Here is a 15,379-nt window from a genome sequence, read left to right as displayed (position 1 = left end):
TATTTTCACATAGTTTCTTGCCAATTGGGTATGATGTATGCTAAATAATGAAATTGTAGATATTCCCTTTATGATGCTCTTCGAATTCCTCACAATTAATTTTTTTTTTTGCATTTCCTGCATGATAACCGAACACTTTTTACTTGTTTTAGGGTTAGAAAATACATAGTTATCTCAGAACATGATCTACCTAACATTTCAAAAACAGTGCAAAAATGGAAAGTTACCAAATAACAAATAGTAAAAGTGATCGCCTCCGATATTTAAAACATCCAACAAGAAACTAATGAATCATTTTCATTTGGCAGCTATTGGCCTCTACCTAGGCCTATATGTTTCGCTTCCATTTAATTTAACAAATCGATACAAGGACAGCGACGTTTTCACGTATTATTTGTGGGACCTGAGAGCACATCAAACGCACCAAATTGCATTTTGAATACAAGGAATGTCCTTCTAATATCACATCATTTTGATTTTTTGACATTCGATATATAATACAAATTTTATGGTAAATTATATAATGATACGTACTTAAAATTCATGTTTATAGGGTTTTTTGGGAAAAATGTACAATTTATCTTCATCACGAAAGGCAAAATTTTCAATTGATGGTCGGCTGTTCATCCCAGCTACATACACTTTAAGTACATATTATTAGATTTATAACGTTTACGTCGAGAACTGTTAAATGTCAAAATTCCAAAATTTCAATTTTTGATAGTTTGTCGTAAAAATGTGTATTACATCGCGAATTAAAAAAAATCAAAATTATTTGATATTAGAAGGACATTTCTCGTGTTTCGAATGCAGTTTAGCATGTCTGATGTACGTGTGCTCTCAGGTCCCATAAAAAATACTGTGTAAAGGTGGGTGACCGACCCCTTAATACCGGCAACTAATTAATCTAGTATACAGCCTTGATAAATAAACTCTCCGAGTAACACAAGTAATTTTAGACATGTCTGAACCAACTATGGTTATGATACAATATTATACAAACTGTACAGAAAACAGTTACTGCTTTAGTTCTTTTATATTTCATGACCTTCCCAGTAAACACAAAACCTCTTACAGAGAACGTTTAAATGTAAAGTATTTCACGCGGTAAATACCTATATCAAAACATGAGACCTTTTGGGATAACTTCCCGATAGTCACCGGGTAGACACCGGCAAATTTCACATGCAAATTAGATAGGTAGCGGGTGACTACCCAATACATTTTTGGGAAACCATAGTGGATACCTTTCAGGTAATAGGTACCGCATGACTACCCGATGACTGTTTTGGGAAACTAGCGGGTAACCACCCGATGACTTTTTGGGGGAACTAGCGGATAACTACCCGATAACTTTTCGGGGACCTAGCGGATAACTTTTGGTGACGATATACCTGGTGACCTCTTTGGAGACTTCCTGTTGACTTTTGGGGAATGCAGAAATACAAATTCAGTTGAGCTTCAGAGCTTGTGCTATCTTGCTACATGAAAGTGTACAATGTCATTGTAGTTATTGTACAAAAATATTCTTCTGAATTAATTTGGTTCACACCTTTACATGTATAAGGTGCATACCTTACAATTAATGTACAACCAAATTGTTATGACTATAGCATATTATATACATGTATTACAGTACCTAAATGTGATTAGATCACTGACACAGCCTATAATATTTATTTTGTATCAAGTATTACAATTTATTTACAACAAATAGCTTAACATAAAGCTTATCAGTTAATTGACACATTACCGGATGATTAGTAATTTAAAGCCATATTATAACATTTGCTGAGGAAGACGCCCTCACTGAATTTTTAAAATTCCTTTTTTTCCACGATTACCTATTACTTTATTAAAACAAAATCCCCTGCAAAAATCAAGACTCAAAGTGCTGTAGTTTTGTCAAAATCCGTGATTTTGAATTAAAGGCTGATTCAGCGCTTTATTATTACGATGGAATTATTAGTCGAACGCATACACGATGTTCATAACACACAGTACGTCACGGCGTACGCGACGGTGATCTACACAACAAAGGGTCGTACCACAACATGACCGAAGGAGTGGTACGTATTGGCGACATGTGCGCTGGTAGTAAATTCCAATTTTCTTTGCTTTGCCGTAGTTGTTCGGCTCAAAAATAAAAGGGATATATCTTACAGTAAAAGCTAACATTTTATGGCAAAGAAATGCTAATCTATTTTGTTTGAAAATGTTATAATATTGCTTTAATTGACATTAATTTACTGTCAAAATCATGTATGATTTACTAGAAAAGATATAAACTAAAACATTCAAATGTGTCATATATTATTAGGTACATGGTGTATAAAGACTGCATCAATACAAATCATTTCATACAAATGTTCCTACCTGCATTGTCATATGATATCAAGCATTCAATGCTTTATAATTCCTAAAGCATGTTCCAGATTAATTAGTAAACATCTTGTAATGTCCTACATATAAATACATACATTTTGGACCACAAATAACTTGAATATTTTGCTCAAATATATCATACTGCAGTTACTGTCCGTTTTTCTATACACAATGCACAGTGCTCTTACCATTGTCGCGTAACTTCTACAAATAGCGTATGTTAGAAGTATGGGGATTTGCCTAGTTAACGTCGCTGTGTGAAAAATAACCGGCCAATATTAAAAGTACTCTTCTAAAATTCTAGAAAATATAGTTTTGTAACATGTCCTAATTTTTAGTTTGGAAATATTCGTACTTTGGTGTTTTAGGAAGGATATGTAAACGACAGACAACACCAAAAAATATGAAGAAATTAAGTCTGCAAACCACCGTGCTTCTCATTTTCAAGAACACTGGTTAACAATAAGCAGAGTCTTGCCTCATTTCGTAAACAAAAGCCCCACACAGAATTGTTCTCTAGCGATCGCTTTATAATCGTTCACCCAACTGAAACTATAATACCAGCTCATTGCTCCATTGTACATGTAAAGCAGAAACATATGTTGTGTGGATTTAACCAGAGAAGATATGATTTAATCAGTTGAGCTGTTTTCAATGAGTGTTATCTTGGTTTAAGAGCTTTTAATGGGGTTCAAGTCCTGGTGAAAAGGTCGTGGTGAATTCTACTGTAGACATGACTGCATCATGTTCCAACTGCTAAGAGGTAGCTGCTTCATTTTGAATTCATTCAAAGTCAAATTAAAAGCGAATAACAACCGGGTAACTCCTGCAAAGAATCTAAGTTTCTGGGAACCTTCTGGGTAACTCATTTGAAATATTTGAGTTTCTGGGAGACTTCCGGATGTCTACCCGAAACTTTTGGATAACTTAATTAGGTATCCGCAAGGTATCCGCTAGCGGGCACTTTCGGATTACTCTTGAAAAGGTACCCGAACGGTTTCTGATGACCACCGAATGATCATCGGGTGGTCACCGGGAATTTTTTTTTTGCTATGGGTATGCATTGAACGAGTGGGATTGAACCATAGTTGTCAAAGAAAAGCTGATCACTCACACCTGTAAGATTAGTATCTTTGAAAAGAGCGGTATTGTATTCAACCTATGTTTCCTGACATACACAGGTGATTAGTGCAATCTGCTTTAAGTGCAGGGCGATCTACTCAAAAATTGTATTCCTCTATTGATATGGTAGTTAATCCGATTATTACGTCACTTCTACGGCGAATAAGCCTATTGGAACGGCGCGGCGAGATGGGGAAAGGGCTTAATCTTATTTAATCTTATAGGAAGAGTCAATAACGGTAAATATAGGCCTAATATCACATAGGCCTACATTATATTTCTTATTAGGAGGGGCTCAATGATCATTTTCATTTGTAAGTTCGTTCTATTTATTTCATTTTCTTTTCCTAGATTTGTTTTTCCTTGTTCATTTTTTCCCGTTTCTTTTCTTTTTCTTTTCTATAATTCGTTTCTTTTATTGTTTCTTCTTTTATAACTCGCGAGGGGGGAATCGAGCCCAGTTTACTAATGCTTAAATTCAAGCACGTGTTCATTGTACGAATACATGCAAAATTAGTGGTTTGGTCTTTTTCGGTACAAAATAACGATAAAAATTTAGCTGTTTTATCTGAGAAAATAAAAGAACTGATAACAATTTCTTGCCCCCAAAAAGTACTGGAATTTATCGGGACTAAGGACTATTAGTACAGAGCCGTTCGATATGCATCAGCCAGCGACGAGTATAGAACAAAACGGCTATTTGTTCTTTATCATGACAAATCCAAAGACACACAGGGCGACCACAATTATAATAGTTGCTACGCCAAAAATCAGAGCAAATATTGACGATCTGCCAAAACTATCCCTGAAAACAGTGATGTCAACACACCGTGGAAGATCGGATGACCAATTTCCATCAGTGTTGCAGGTCAGCCTAGAAGAACCTTCTAAAGCGTATCCATCGTCACAAGTGATGTTCAGAGTCGAATTGACCAAGTACACACGTCCTGATACTTGACCATTGTCTACTAATCCTAGAAAACCACAACTTACTATTTTGATAGAAGATTTCCTAATTCTATCAAACGTAGCTGATGCCACAAGGGTCTCATTGGCAAATGACAAGCTGCCTGTCGTAACGGCATCAAAGATACACTCAAAAGAATCGCCACACACTTCTTTGATTTCTTGACTCACGTTGTCCGGATTGGGAATGTCGAAGGTCGGTGCAAACTCGGGGAAATGGTACGTGCTGTAATCGTACGGCGAAGAATAGGTGAAGATGGAATCCTCCTTCGTTACCAACCAGTCCAGACCATATTCATGTATTTCTTGTAAAGATGATCTATCATTCATGATTGTGCCATTTGGAAACTGGAAATCATCTTCTGCATCACCGTTTAGATTACCTAAGAGCCCTTGGATATGTCCCTGAAATCTTTTATTTACTTGAACAATGAAAGACATAACGTCAGCCTTAACGTAGACAACCAAAGCAACACCAACTTTAAACACAACTTTGATTTCCGACAGATCTTGTGTTGATCTGATTTGCACTCCGTTGAAGTTATGGACTCTAATCGGGCTAGATGCCAGACGTAGTGGCTCACCATCAATAAGGACAAGTGTTTCATTCGTATTCGATCTCTCCACCTGTACCATAGCCGAGTCGTTGGCTTTAATTACGAATGCTCTGTAAACAGTTGCCTTGGTGTCACGGTATACCGCCATACGAGCTTGAAAGGAGATATTATGCATCTTTGAAGATATCATATGGAATTCTCCAGCTCCGTTAAAGGTGAATTCCTTCCCATCGAGAGTCGTTACGTGGGGATCTCCAGCACCTCTTGCTGGTGGAGGTGGCTCGTATTCCGAACAATCATCTGATGGCCGATATTTATAATATTTATCGCAATTGTTTGAAAACTTGCAACAATCAAACCATGGAATAACATCATACCATAGATGGAGGAATAAATGGTCAGCTGGGTTGTATCTATCAACTGTTCCTCCACCAGGAGGGCCAACTAGGATATTGCCGTCATCTCTATAACAACACTGTTGGCCAGATGCTGTTGGTGTTGTTGTTGATCTGAAGCAGTTTTTGGCACCTTGATGATAGAACCATATTAATTTATTCGATACCTCAAAGTTTGTATCAGCACTAGCTTGAGAAAAATCGCATGGACATGCTGGTACATTTTTTGCTGTATGTGGTAAAGTTGTTACGGTATGAAGGTCACAGTTCAAGTCAAAATAAGATTCCAATGCGATATGTACAAGTGTCCGTATCAATATAGGCGATGGAATTATCAGTATCGATGTGAATCTTCGTCTTCGTACTTCAGAAGGACTAGGGGTCAGGAAAAGACAGCAAGCGGTGCTTGTCCATTTTCATTGCTCTGATTTTCATCTTTTAAACGTGATTGTAACACTGTTGGAAGAATTATGAGATTGCCGCTGTTTTCAACATCGCTCATGATTGTAGTTTCCTCGTCCCTCAAAACCGGCTCCCCGCTGCTATCGATGTCAAACTTTTGCACCTTTATATCAACGAGCGCAACGTCATCACCAATGCTCTTAGGGTCCCATGAAAACATTATTGGATCATCTACTTGGAGATCAACTACCTCACCGCGTTTCTCCCAATTTACTTGCTCAACCTTTAGAAGTGGTGCAAAGTCTGCTTGAGATGCTACGTAAATGTTGCCAGAATATGGAAATGTATTGCCGTCGTCAAGAGAGACATAAACCTGTGTCAACCCACTCTGGTAAAAGAATGGAGTTTCACAAATCACCGTGTACGAGTTAACGCGATGGCCAGGTACAAGGATTTCTCCGATTCCGGTTGCAAATTTGCATTTTGCGTTTGCATAGTCCCTGGAATTGCTTAATTGAAGACAAGGGACAGTTATTGTAAGCTTTTCTCCTCCGACTTCGCGGAAATAAAAAGGTGAAAAACTCAGGAGTTGTTTGTTGCTTGGCAGAGATAGTCCAGCAGCGTAGCCATATGTTTCAGCGTGTTCGTACCCATAGACAATGACGGACAAAGGTGATGCAGTTGGGTCCGTTTGTTCTACATAGTAGACACCTTCTCCTTTTGGAAGTTGTATTGTGATCACCACGTAATCCGTGTTTGGAATATCAGATACCTGTGAATCAGAAGAATTGGTAGGTAAACCATTCAGATGGACCGTCTGTTGAGATTCCCCTTTGACGACAATATTGATAAAGTTAAAGAATCCTTGTGAATCTTCTCCAGAATAAGGAGGCGTTGTGAAACCGAATACGTATCCAAATTGTTCTTCTGAAGGAATTTGAATCAATGAAGGATCTACAGTGGAGCCATCAATCTTAGCCAATAGCTGCATCATTAATGTTGGTTGGCTGGATGAAACGAGACCGGAACCGGAAAGACTTCCCTCCCAAAACTCACCCGGATTAAGGATCTGATCTGCAAAACCTGGTATGGTCACCATTGTATTGTTGAAATAAGCCACAAGAAAATAAATGTTCGTATCAGTGTCACGGAACGCAGTGTACAAATGTCTTTGTCCCCAACTCTTGATGGGAACCAATTGCTCAGTAGCAATATCACAAGTTGAATCTAGCGTCGCCACGCATTTGTTACCACTATACACAGCAACAGGCTTATCACTTTGAATTATAGTTCCCGTTAAACTACTAGTGAGGAAGAAAAAGGCAGGGCTTTGGATTTGAAGAGCTTCTAGATCATTCAGCATGAAACTGAATACGTCGCCAGTGCTGTAGGTTTGACCAGCAATCGTTACTGGCGATGTGGTGCGTATAGTGACGTGCACCAATGTTGAATCTTCAGTACCAATGACCGCAAACAGTGATTCTTGTGATTCCGTTCCTCGAGGTGACACAGCCACATATTGCATGCCAAGGTTGTTTGTGGGGATGCCAAGGAAACCATCTGTCGTAAAATCTTCATACGAAAGACCGTAGACTGAGACTTCACTAGAAGCAGAAACCCTGATGCCCTTTAAGCTTCTTTCTGTACCTCTCATCATATATTCTACAGGAATATTGACTCTCTGAAATCCGCGAGCTTCAATGTATACTGTTTGTTGAAACGGTTTTCCTTCCACTTGATGTCTACTGCTAATGGTCACTTCGGTATCATGGTCACTGAACGCCACAACCAATATAAAAAGCTGTCTCGTTTCTAAATCTGGATCGCTATAATTGTCTGTGAATGCTATAATAAAGTCCTTTCCTCTCGATATTCCATAACATTGATCAGATGTGGTCAAACCTTGAGCCATTGAGGATAATTGTTCATGGATCATCAGAGTTATTACGATCACCAACCAAAGATGTTTGCTCTTAGATATCATCATCCTGAAAACAAAGACACGAATGCGATGATCAGCGATAACAATTTGCTTAGTTATATCTTAGACCATTGGGGGCAGTATAATATAGTAGGCCCTATGAATAATGAGACTGGACCTGAAATTCCGTGGACACCAACCGGATCTCTCAAGATCCTTTTGATGCATAGAAGTTTAATAACATTTAGCCAAGGGATTCATGTCATTCCTGCTTTCTTTTAGTTACGCCGCGAATACTCGTAACTGGTGCACACATTAGATTTTGTCAAGAACCCATCCAGCTGGATTCGGAAACATTCCCTGTTAGGAGGAGGCAAAAGGCAAGCGCAACCAAATATGATCCAACACGAGTAAATGAGAATGTCGAAATTAAAAAAAAGAGGTCTTGGTTTCACAATAATAATATAATGTCAGAAGGTAAAAATGACACCGAAATCACACATGTAGGGTGTATGGTTACAACATTATGGCAGGTCAAAGGATACCCCATTCTGACTGTTTATAATAAATAGCCTATACATAATATTAGGAAGAAACGAACAGGTATGTCTGCTCATGAGCAGACAAACCTGTTCGTTTCTTCCTAATAGTGTGTACGCTGTATATTATTCCATGTATGTATTAATTAAAGACGCCATACCTGCACAATTAATATAGGCTGACCATACAAATACAACATTTTATACGCAAGGAAATTGTACCCTTTTAGATAAAACCGACGTTTGCAAATATAATTGTGATACTATTTCAAACGCAAGCGGTTTAATGTTGAATTTGTGCAAACAGATTTTCAGTGTAAAACGTCGCTGCCAAGATAAGAGTATCGGAAATTAAAGAACATTATAACTAGGTGTGTATTTTCTGAGAAAACAAATGGCAAATAGAGTTTATTATACACATTATTCATATGTTAGCCTCTACCATATCTACCGCAATACATTTTATAGACATCCATGTCATTACCTTGCGCAATACTAATTTAAACCTGTCCAATGCCCGTCTATTTTTAACATGTGTGCACTTTACTTTTACACAAGACTACATATTTAAAGCATGAGATAGCTTATGCTTCCCTTAATGTACATTTCATTTTCTACTTTGCAAAACTATTTTGTTGCACTGTTACACATGTAAATAAAGTACCCCAGTTATAATTACATATTCCACGAATGCATAGATAGCTCTGCTACATTTCATACACATACCTGCTTGACGTTCTTGTAGTGGTCTGTAGATCTCCAGTAAACGTTGCTTATTCTCAGCATAAGAAAACGGCAAGAATGAAAGAATTGAGTTTTATACGCAATGCCTTTCCTTCATGTCTTCGTGCTCAACCTGTTGCGCTCTAATGACGAATTACAATATACTGAAACTAAACCACCTATTTTATTTAGGGATTTCCCGCTCTCATACAAATAATTTTATTATGTCATGATGCGCGTGATCATAACTGTGGCGTCGTTACAGTTTCTTCGCCGGTAGCAGGATCTCCTATAGTAGTACTCTTTGTGTCAATGAAAGATGTTTTAGTAATCTGCAAGTTAATTATGATAAATCCCACATTGGCTTTTGTTCAATATGCTTATATCACTCGTTATCAAAAATAAAAAATCAGCCCTACTTTTAAATACAAAAATTGTCATATTATGAAAATGACACCACATTTTTCGCCTACTTTTGAGAAAAATAGCGATCTATCTATCTATCTATCTATCTAGGCTATGTCAATCCACTGTTGGATGTAGCCCTCCTCATGATCACTCCAGACCATTCTATCTACTGCTACTCTCGCCCATGTTGTGCCAATATATGATATAACATCATATACGGGGTGTCCCCCCAAAAAAGAGGCCCTCATTGCGCCCTCTTTTTAAATGATTAAATATATTTTGGTATGTGAAGAAATCTTGAATCGTTAACTTTAATAAACCAAAACAATTATTTTAATCGGCTCACAACTTTTGAAGATATGCCCGTTTGAATAAAAGTACCCGTTTTTCACTCTGTCCACGGAGTGGTTGGGATGGCTCATGCTGTGGAGTGGCCTGCACGATCACCAGACCTCATACCACTTGATATTTCCATTGTGGCCAAATCTAAGAAGATCTTCGCAAACGTTTTACTGAATGCATTCGCAAGTATCCGGCACACAAGGATGGTACGCAACGCAATTGATGCAATGAGGACCAGGGCTGAAACCTGTATTCGCCAAGGAGGCAACCAGGTAGAGGGTAGAGCAGCACAGTAAACTCACTTCAGAAGAACCAGAGACAAACCAAACATACTTTTAGGGCTACCTTTTATCCTAAAAAGAGAAATGACTTATGTTGTAAATTTAAAAAACAAAAAAAAACAAGAAACAACAAAGTAAGAAAGTAAGAAACATAATAAAACAAAAGGCATAAATAACCAAGAAAAAATAAGTAATTGCTTGCAAAGCAAAAGAAGTCCCATTCGGTATCCATTTTACCCACAAATTAATGACACTATTAACAGAATTGCCCATAAACCCACCGGTAAAGCCCATTCCATAAATAAAGTTTTTTATGAAGTTATCATTGAGGAATGTTTGATATTCATGCATATGTGTGCTCCTTTTCAATCTTTGAAGTAGCCAAACTTTCTCCGTGGACAGAGTGAAAAACGGGTACATTTCTTTAAAAGAGCATATCTTCAAAAGTTGTGAGCCGATTGATATAATTGTTTTGGTTTATTAAAGCTAATGACTCAAGGTTTTCTTACATACCAAAATATATTTACATACCAAAATATATCCCTCCTCTCCGCAGCATCACTAATGACAATCACCATATACTTCAAACCTCAGATGGGCTACAACGAGCAGTTCCCGATAGCCCCATCCTGGCCTACAGACGTCCTCGCAATCTTAGAGATCTTCTTGTGAGAGCTGAAGTCCCCCGCTTTCTGATACTATTCCTTCAACACAACAGGGTATTTTCACATGTGATTCCAACAGGTGTGTTGTCTGCAAGGACCATATCCAAGAAGGGGATTCTGTCGTCAGTAATTCCAACAATTCCTCCGACAGGATCAGGGGCAACATCACCTGCACCACATCTAATGTAGTATATCTCATTTCTTGCAGAGTTTGTGGTATACAGTATGTGGGAGAAACTAAGACTGCACTTAAGAAGCGGTTTTATGGACACAGGTCCACTGTCAAAACCAAGAAGCTTGAAACCCCTGTTGGTAATCACTTTAACCTCCCCAACCACTCCATCTCCGACATGATCCTACAGGGCATTGAGTCTTTAGGTAACCGCCTCGACACCGTCCGTGCCAGCAGGAAGAAATTCTGGATGAAGCGCCTTCGTACCATCCAGCCACACGGTCTCAACATCCAAGAGGGAAACGACTAACTTGTTTTTCATCATCATAATATTTGCCCCCCCCCATTTTTTTTTTTCAATTACTTTAAATATATTTTTCCTCCACTTTATTATTTTAGTTTTTATTTCCAATTTACATCTATCATTTTGTAATATGTTCATGTAGTTGCCATTCATTTTCATATTTCTATTCAGCCCATTGTCTTCATTCATATCCTTATCCTTCTTACTTCCATTCATGGCATCCCACTTCCTGCCCCTATTGATATTTCCCAAGAAACACTTATCTCTTCTATCGTCTTGCTAATTTCCTTTTCCTTTATGTCCATGTCCCTATATATATGCATGTTTGTGTGTTGTCTTGTCACTCTGCCTTTGATAAAGATCCTGCTAGGATCGAAAGCTCAGGCCCCTAAAACTTTTGAAATTTTACTTAACAGGCTATTTTTGTGGATAAGCAGTTTACAACAGCTCACTTTTTAACGTCAAAATATATTTGATCAACTTTTCAAAAATAGGAGAAAAAGGGAGCAATGAGGGGCCTCTTTTTTGGGACACCCTGTATACATGATGTTATATCATCTCTCCACCTCCTCTTCTGGCTTTCTCTTCTTCTTTTTCTCATACTTGGTTGCCATTCTAACAATCTCTTTGTCCATCTGTTATCATTTCTTCTGGCAACATGTCCAGCCCATTTCCATTTTGATTGTTTGATTTTTTTTTCAAAATGTCTGCAACACCGGTCAGCTGTCTGATGGTTAAGCACCTTACTTTGTAAGCATATACTTGTGAGCCATACATCATTGTTGGAAGGACACATTGATTATATACTTTCCTTCTGAGTGACATGGGTATATTTTTGTTGCATAAGATTTCTGTATGTCTTCCAAAGCAACTCCATCCTGCTTTTATCCTTTCAATACTTCTTCCTTCGAACATGTCGAACAGTCCTTTAACCTCAGTGTTTGGCCTAGATATTTATACTCCTCAACTCTTTCAATTCCCTGATCTTCAATGATGATCTTTTCATCTGTTGCCAAATTTGTCATATATTTGTTTTTCCTTTGTGCGTTTTCAATCCATCCTTCATGCTTTCTTTTAGCGATAGGTCTATATAAAAAAAATAATACGAATTAATGTTTATACATCCTATTGATTTGGCTGGTAACAAAAGCCAACGGCAATGCTACAGAAAACACCCAGCTAAAAATAGTATTCGCCCACTATGTCGAAGGTCCGCTATATCAAAGACAAGGCTCGACTATGTCGAAGGCGTAAGGGTTAGAGTTAGATTTGACATAGGGAACCTTATTTCATATTCGATATATGGTACCTTCGGAACCTTCGACATAGCGGGCTTTAACTGCTGGAATACACCGAGCTGAGTTTGCTATCTAGACCTACGGAAGATAGCATCATAACAGTATCATATCTACTGGATAATTTAATGGCGGAACCATTTTGTTCGAAACAATGGTACCACTTTTATGAATAGCTTGTCGGCAAATCAATTCGACAAAAAAGAGCAACGCGTTACTTAATTCATTTCCTCTCCTTGTACAAGGAGCTTATAAACCACGGAGAAACAATAGAATACGTAAATCATTGTTCCTTTGTGCCGATTTGATTTGCCGACAAGCTATTCATCAATAGGTATCTTTTTTTTTTCAGGACAAAGGGGTCCCTTATTAAATTGGTAACTGACCTGACAGCGTAATAACGCTTTATCAGCCAAGCTATTGTCAAGTGATCACAAGAAAGATATGCGAAAGCGCCTACTTGAGCGAGTGGTACTTTTGTTCTCATTCAGCCCACCAGTAGCGTAGCCAGCAGGGGAAAGAAAATAGTGCCTCTCTGACAAAAAATGAAAGAGAAAATGCGGAGGAGTCACCAAAATTCACTCCGATCATGGGGCAAAATAGTGTAAAATACCAAAATGTTGCGCGCTACGCCAGTCGTTGCAGTCAAGTTAGCTCAATCCGTAAGGCGTTCGACTATGGTGCGAGAGGTTGCGGGTTCGAACCCTGGCGGTGCCTAGTATACTTTCGTGATAAATTGAGTTAGCTTGAAATTCCCCTGGACAAGGAACTCACTGCTAATCGTCTCGTTGTAACCCTTACGAAACTCGGGAGCTGATCCTGGTTGTGAAGGTTATTTGTGGAATGTCTAGGGTGTGCGCTTTTGTAGCAGCAAAATCCCTGTATAGTTGTTAAATGGTTTATGGAATGATATGGGGTCGTAGTGGTCAGCGACAACCTGTAAAGTGTGCTGAGGGTTGTGGATCAACGTCTAGGCGTTGTGCCTGTGCGTAGCGCACTATAAATCACTGCGCTTTTTTTTTTTTTTTTTTTTTTACAGCCTTTTTGGAAGCTCGAAGACATGTACAGAACAGGTATGTATGTGATGCAACTGCAATTTTGTTCGTTTTCGTCTGTTCCCCCCGAAATTTTATTTGCCCTCCCCCCTCCCCCACCAAGAAAGCTGGCTACGCCCCTGCAGCCCACGGGTGTGATTGATTAGCCTCAAGCACAAGGAGGCACTCTTTAGCCGTCTATGTTCAGTTGTTATTATTATTATAGAGTTATTTCTCTAAAATCCACTAAAAAGGGTGAAATACGCATACTGCAGTTACTGTTCATTTTCCTATACACAATACACAATGCTCTCACCATTGACGCGTGACCTCTACAAACAGTGTATAGTTGTTAGAGGTATAGGACATTGCCTAGTTAACAGTGGACTTCGGTTGTATATAAATGCGCATATATAAATGCGCACGTGACCAGATGGCCAGTGCCATGTTCGTGTTACCTCACTGTCAATCACTGAAATTGCGACCACAGTTCCAGGTGGTGGCCGCATTGCATTCTCTAAATTCAGTAAATTTTCATCGTCAACCGTGTAATTGAATGGGATTATTTTGAAATTTTAAAACGCTTGAAATATCACAAACAAATAGGCCTATGTTGATAAATAATATAAATACAAGCTAAAACCGTTGGGGTTCGATAATGAACCCCACAAAATTAACCAACTACAGTGGAAAATGCCATACGGCCGGGCGGTTTCACAAGTTGCCGGCTCGATCATGTCATCCGCCGCCTGCACAGTTCTGTCAATCATGTCCCCTTTCATACTTTCATGCCGTTGCGACAAGAAGCATGACTTATCAGCCATTCACAAGTCTTGATTGTGTCTGTTTGTCTACAATGCGCGTGTGTCACGCCGCTCGGCTATGGTTGGCTAAACAGGTCATAACATTCATTAATACGTGTATTCGAAATTTCGAATACTCGCAGTGGAACAGACCAATCAGCGTTGAGTTTCGAGAACGTGGGAGGGAAATTTTAAAGCCCGTGTATTTAAATCGAGGCACGTAAACAACCTCGTTCATTGCAGATAAAAATTCAGAGATAATTTTAATCCTCACCGCGCTACATCACGCCGTTTTTGGTAAGAAATGACGGGAATGAACAGAACATGCTAAAAGATCAGAGAATAAAGTCGTTTTATATAGGTATTTTCATACCTTTTTAGGGGAGAAGGGTTAAAGGTAAGCCTATTGGCTTCCTTTATACATAATGCTTTTTCAAAAATTCTCTTGGGGGAATTAAAATGCATTTGTTCCGTGTTGAAATATTTTCTGATGTAGCAAAAAATAGATAGGGTACACTCCACTCTTAGTACCAACTTTATTGTATGTGGAATACATTTATTCCGCCCTGGAATAAAAACATTTTAAACAGCGGATAGTGTATGTAACAAATGAATTAGCAATATCTGTATCTGTCTCCACACTGAATCCTAAAGTATTAGGATAGGCTACATATGAATTATTCTTTGAAAGTAGAGAATATTAGATCAGTGAACGTATCCTACCCCTAAAGCGGCCGATACCGAACAACACATACACAGCCTTGACCTGCGGTTGTCTAAATTCTGAGGGATTTGCATGCTGGTCAGGTAGAAGATATATATACAGAGTGACCTTCAGCTTCTCCATGTTTGGTTAGACCTACCGTATAGGCGTAGGCTGCATGGGGTGTATCCTGCATAAGTTAGTGTTCATGTTCAAACCTGAAACTAGTATAGGCCTACCTCAGGTTCAAACACATGTTTCACACTTAAGTGTACGCTGCATGACCATGATGACTGTATGTTTCTGTTTTCAGGGATGATTATCCTAATGTCTAATAAATGATGAGGGACAGTAATTTGGTA

At 38.6% G+C, this 15,379-nt stretch overlaps 1 protein-coding gene across 1 annotated transcript; it reads right to left on the bottom strand.

Annotated features, from left to right (window-relative positions):
* Positions 1-1,873: 1,873 nt before the first annotated feature.
* LOC140151347 (sushi domain-containing protein 2-like) lies at positions 1,874-9,153 on the bottom strand. Its single transcript, XM_072173656.1, has 3 exons — positions 9,014-9,153; positions 5,858-7,815; positions 1,874-5,819 (listed from the first exon to the last, which is right to left on the bottom strand). The coding sequence occupies exons 2-3, from the start codon at positions 7,812-7,814 to the stop codon at positions 4,204-4,206; spliced, it is 3,573 nt and encodes a 1,190-aa protein (XP_072029757.1). The 5' UTR covers position 7,815; positions 9,014-9,153; the 3' UTR covers positions 1,874-4,203.
* Positions 9,154-15,379: the final 6,226 nt, after the last annotated feature.

Source organism: Amphiura filiformis, chromosome 4 (genome assembly GCF_039555335.1).
Source record: "Amphiura filiformis chromosome 4, Afil_fr2py, whole genome shotgun sequence".
Lineage (NCBI taxonomy): Eukaryota > Metazoa > Echinodermata > Ophiuroidea > Amphilepidida > Amphiuridae > Amphiura > Amphiura filiformis.
The sequence above is the reverse complement of the archived record's forward strand: the minus strand, read 5'-3'. Positions and strand labels throughout refer to the sequence as shown.

Coding starts and splice junctions, on each gene's coding strand:
- LOC140151347 (XM_072173656.1), bottom strand. CDS start 7,814: ATGATGATATCTAAGAGCAAACATCTTTGGTTGGTGATCGTAATAACT. Junction 5,820..5,857: donor ACAATCACGTTTAAAAGATG/AAAATCAGAGCA, acceptor GCACCGCTTGCT/GTCTTTTCCTGACCCCTAGT.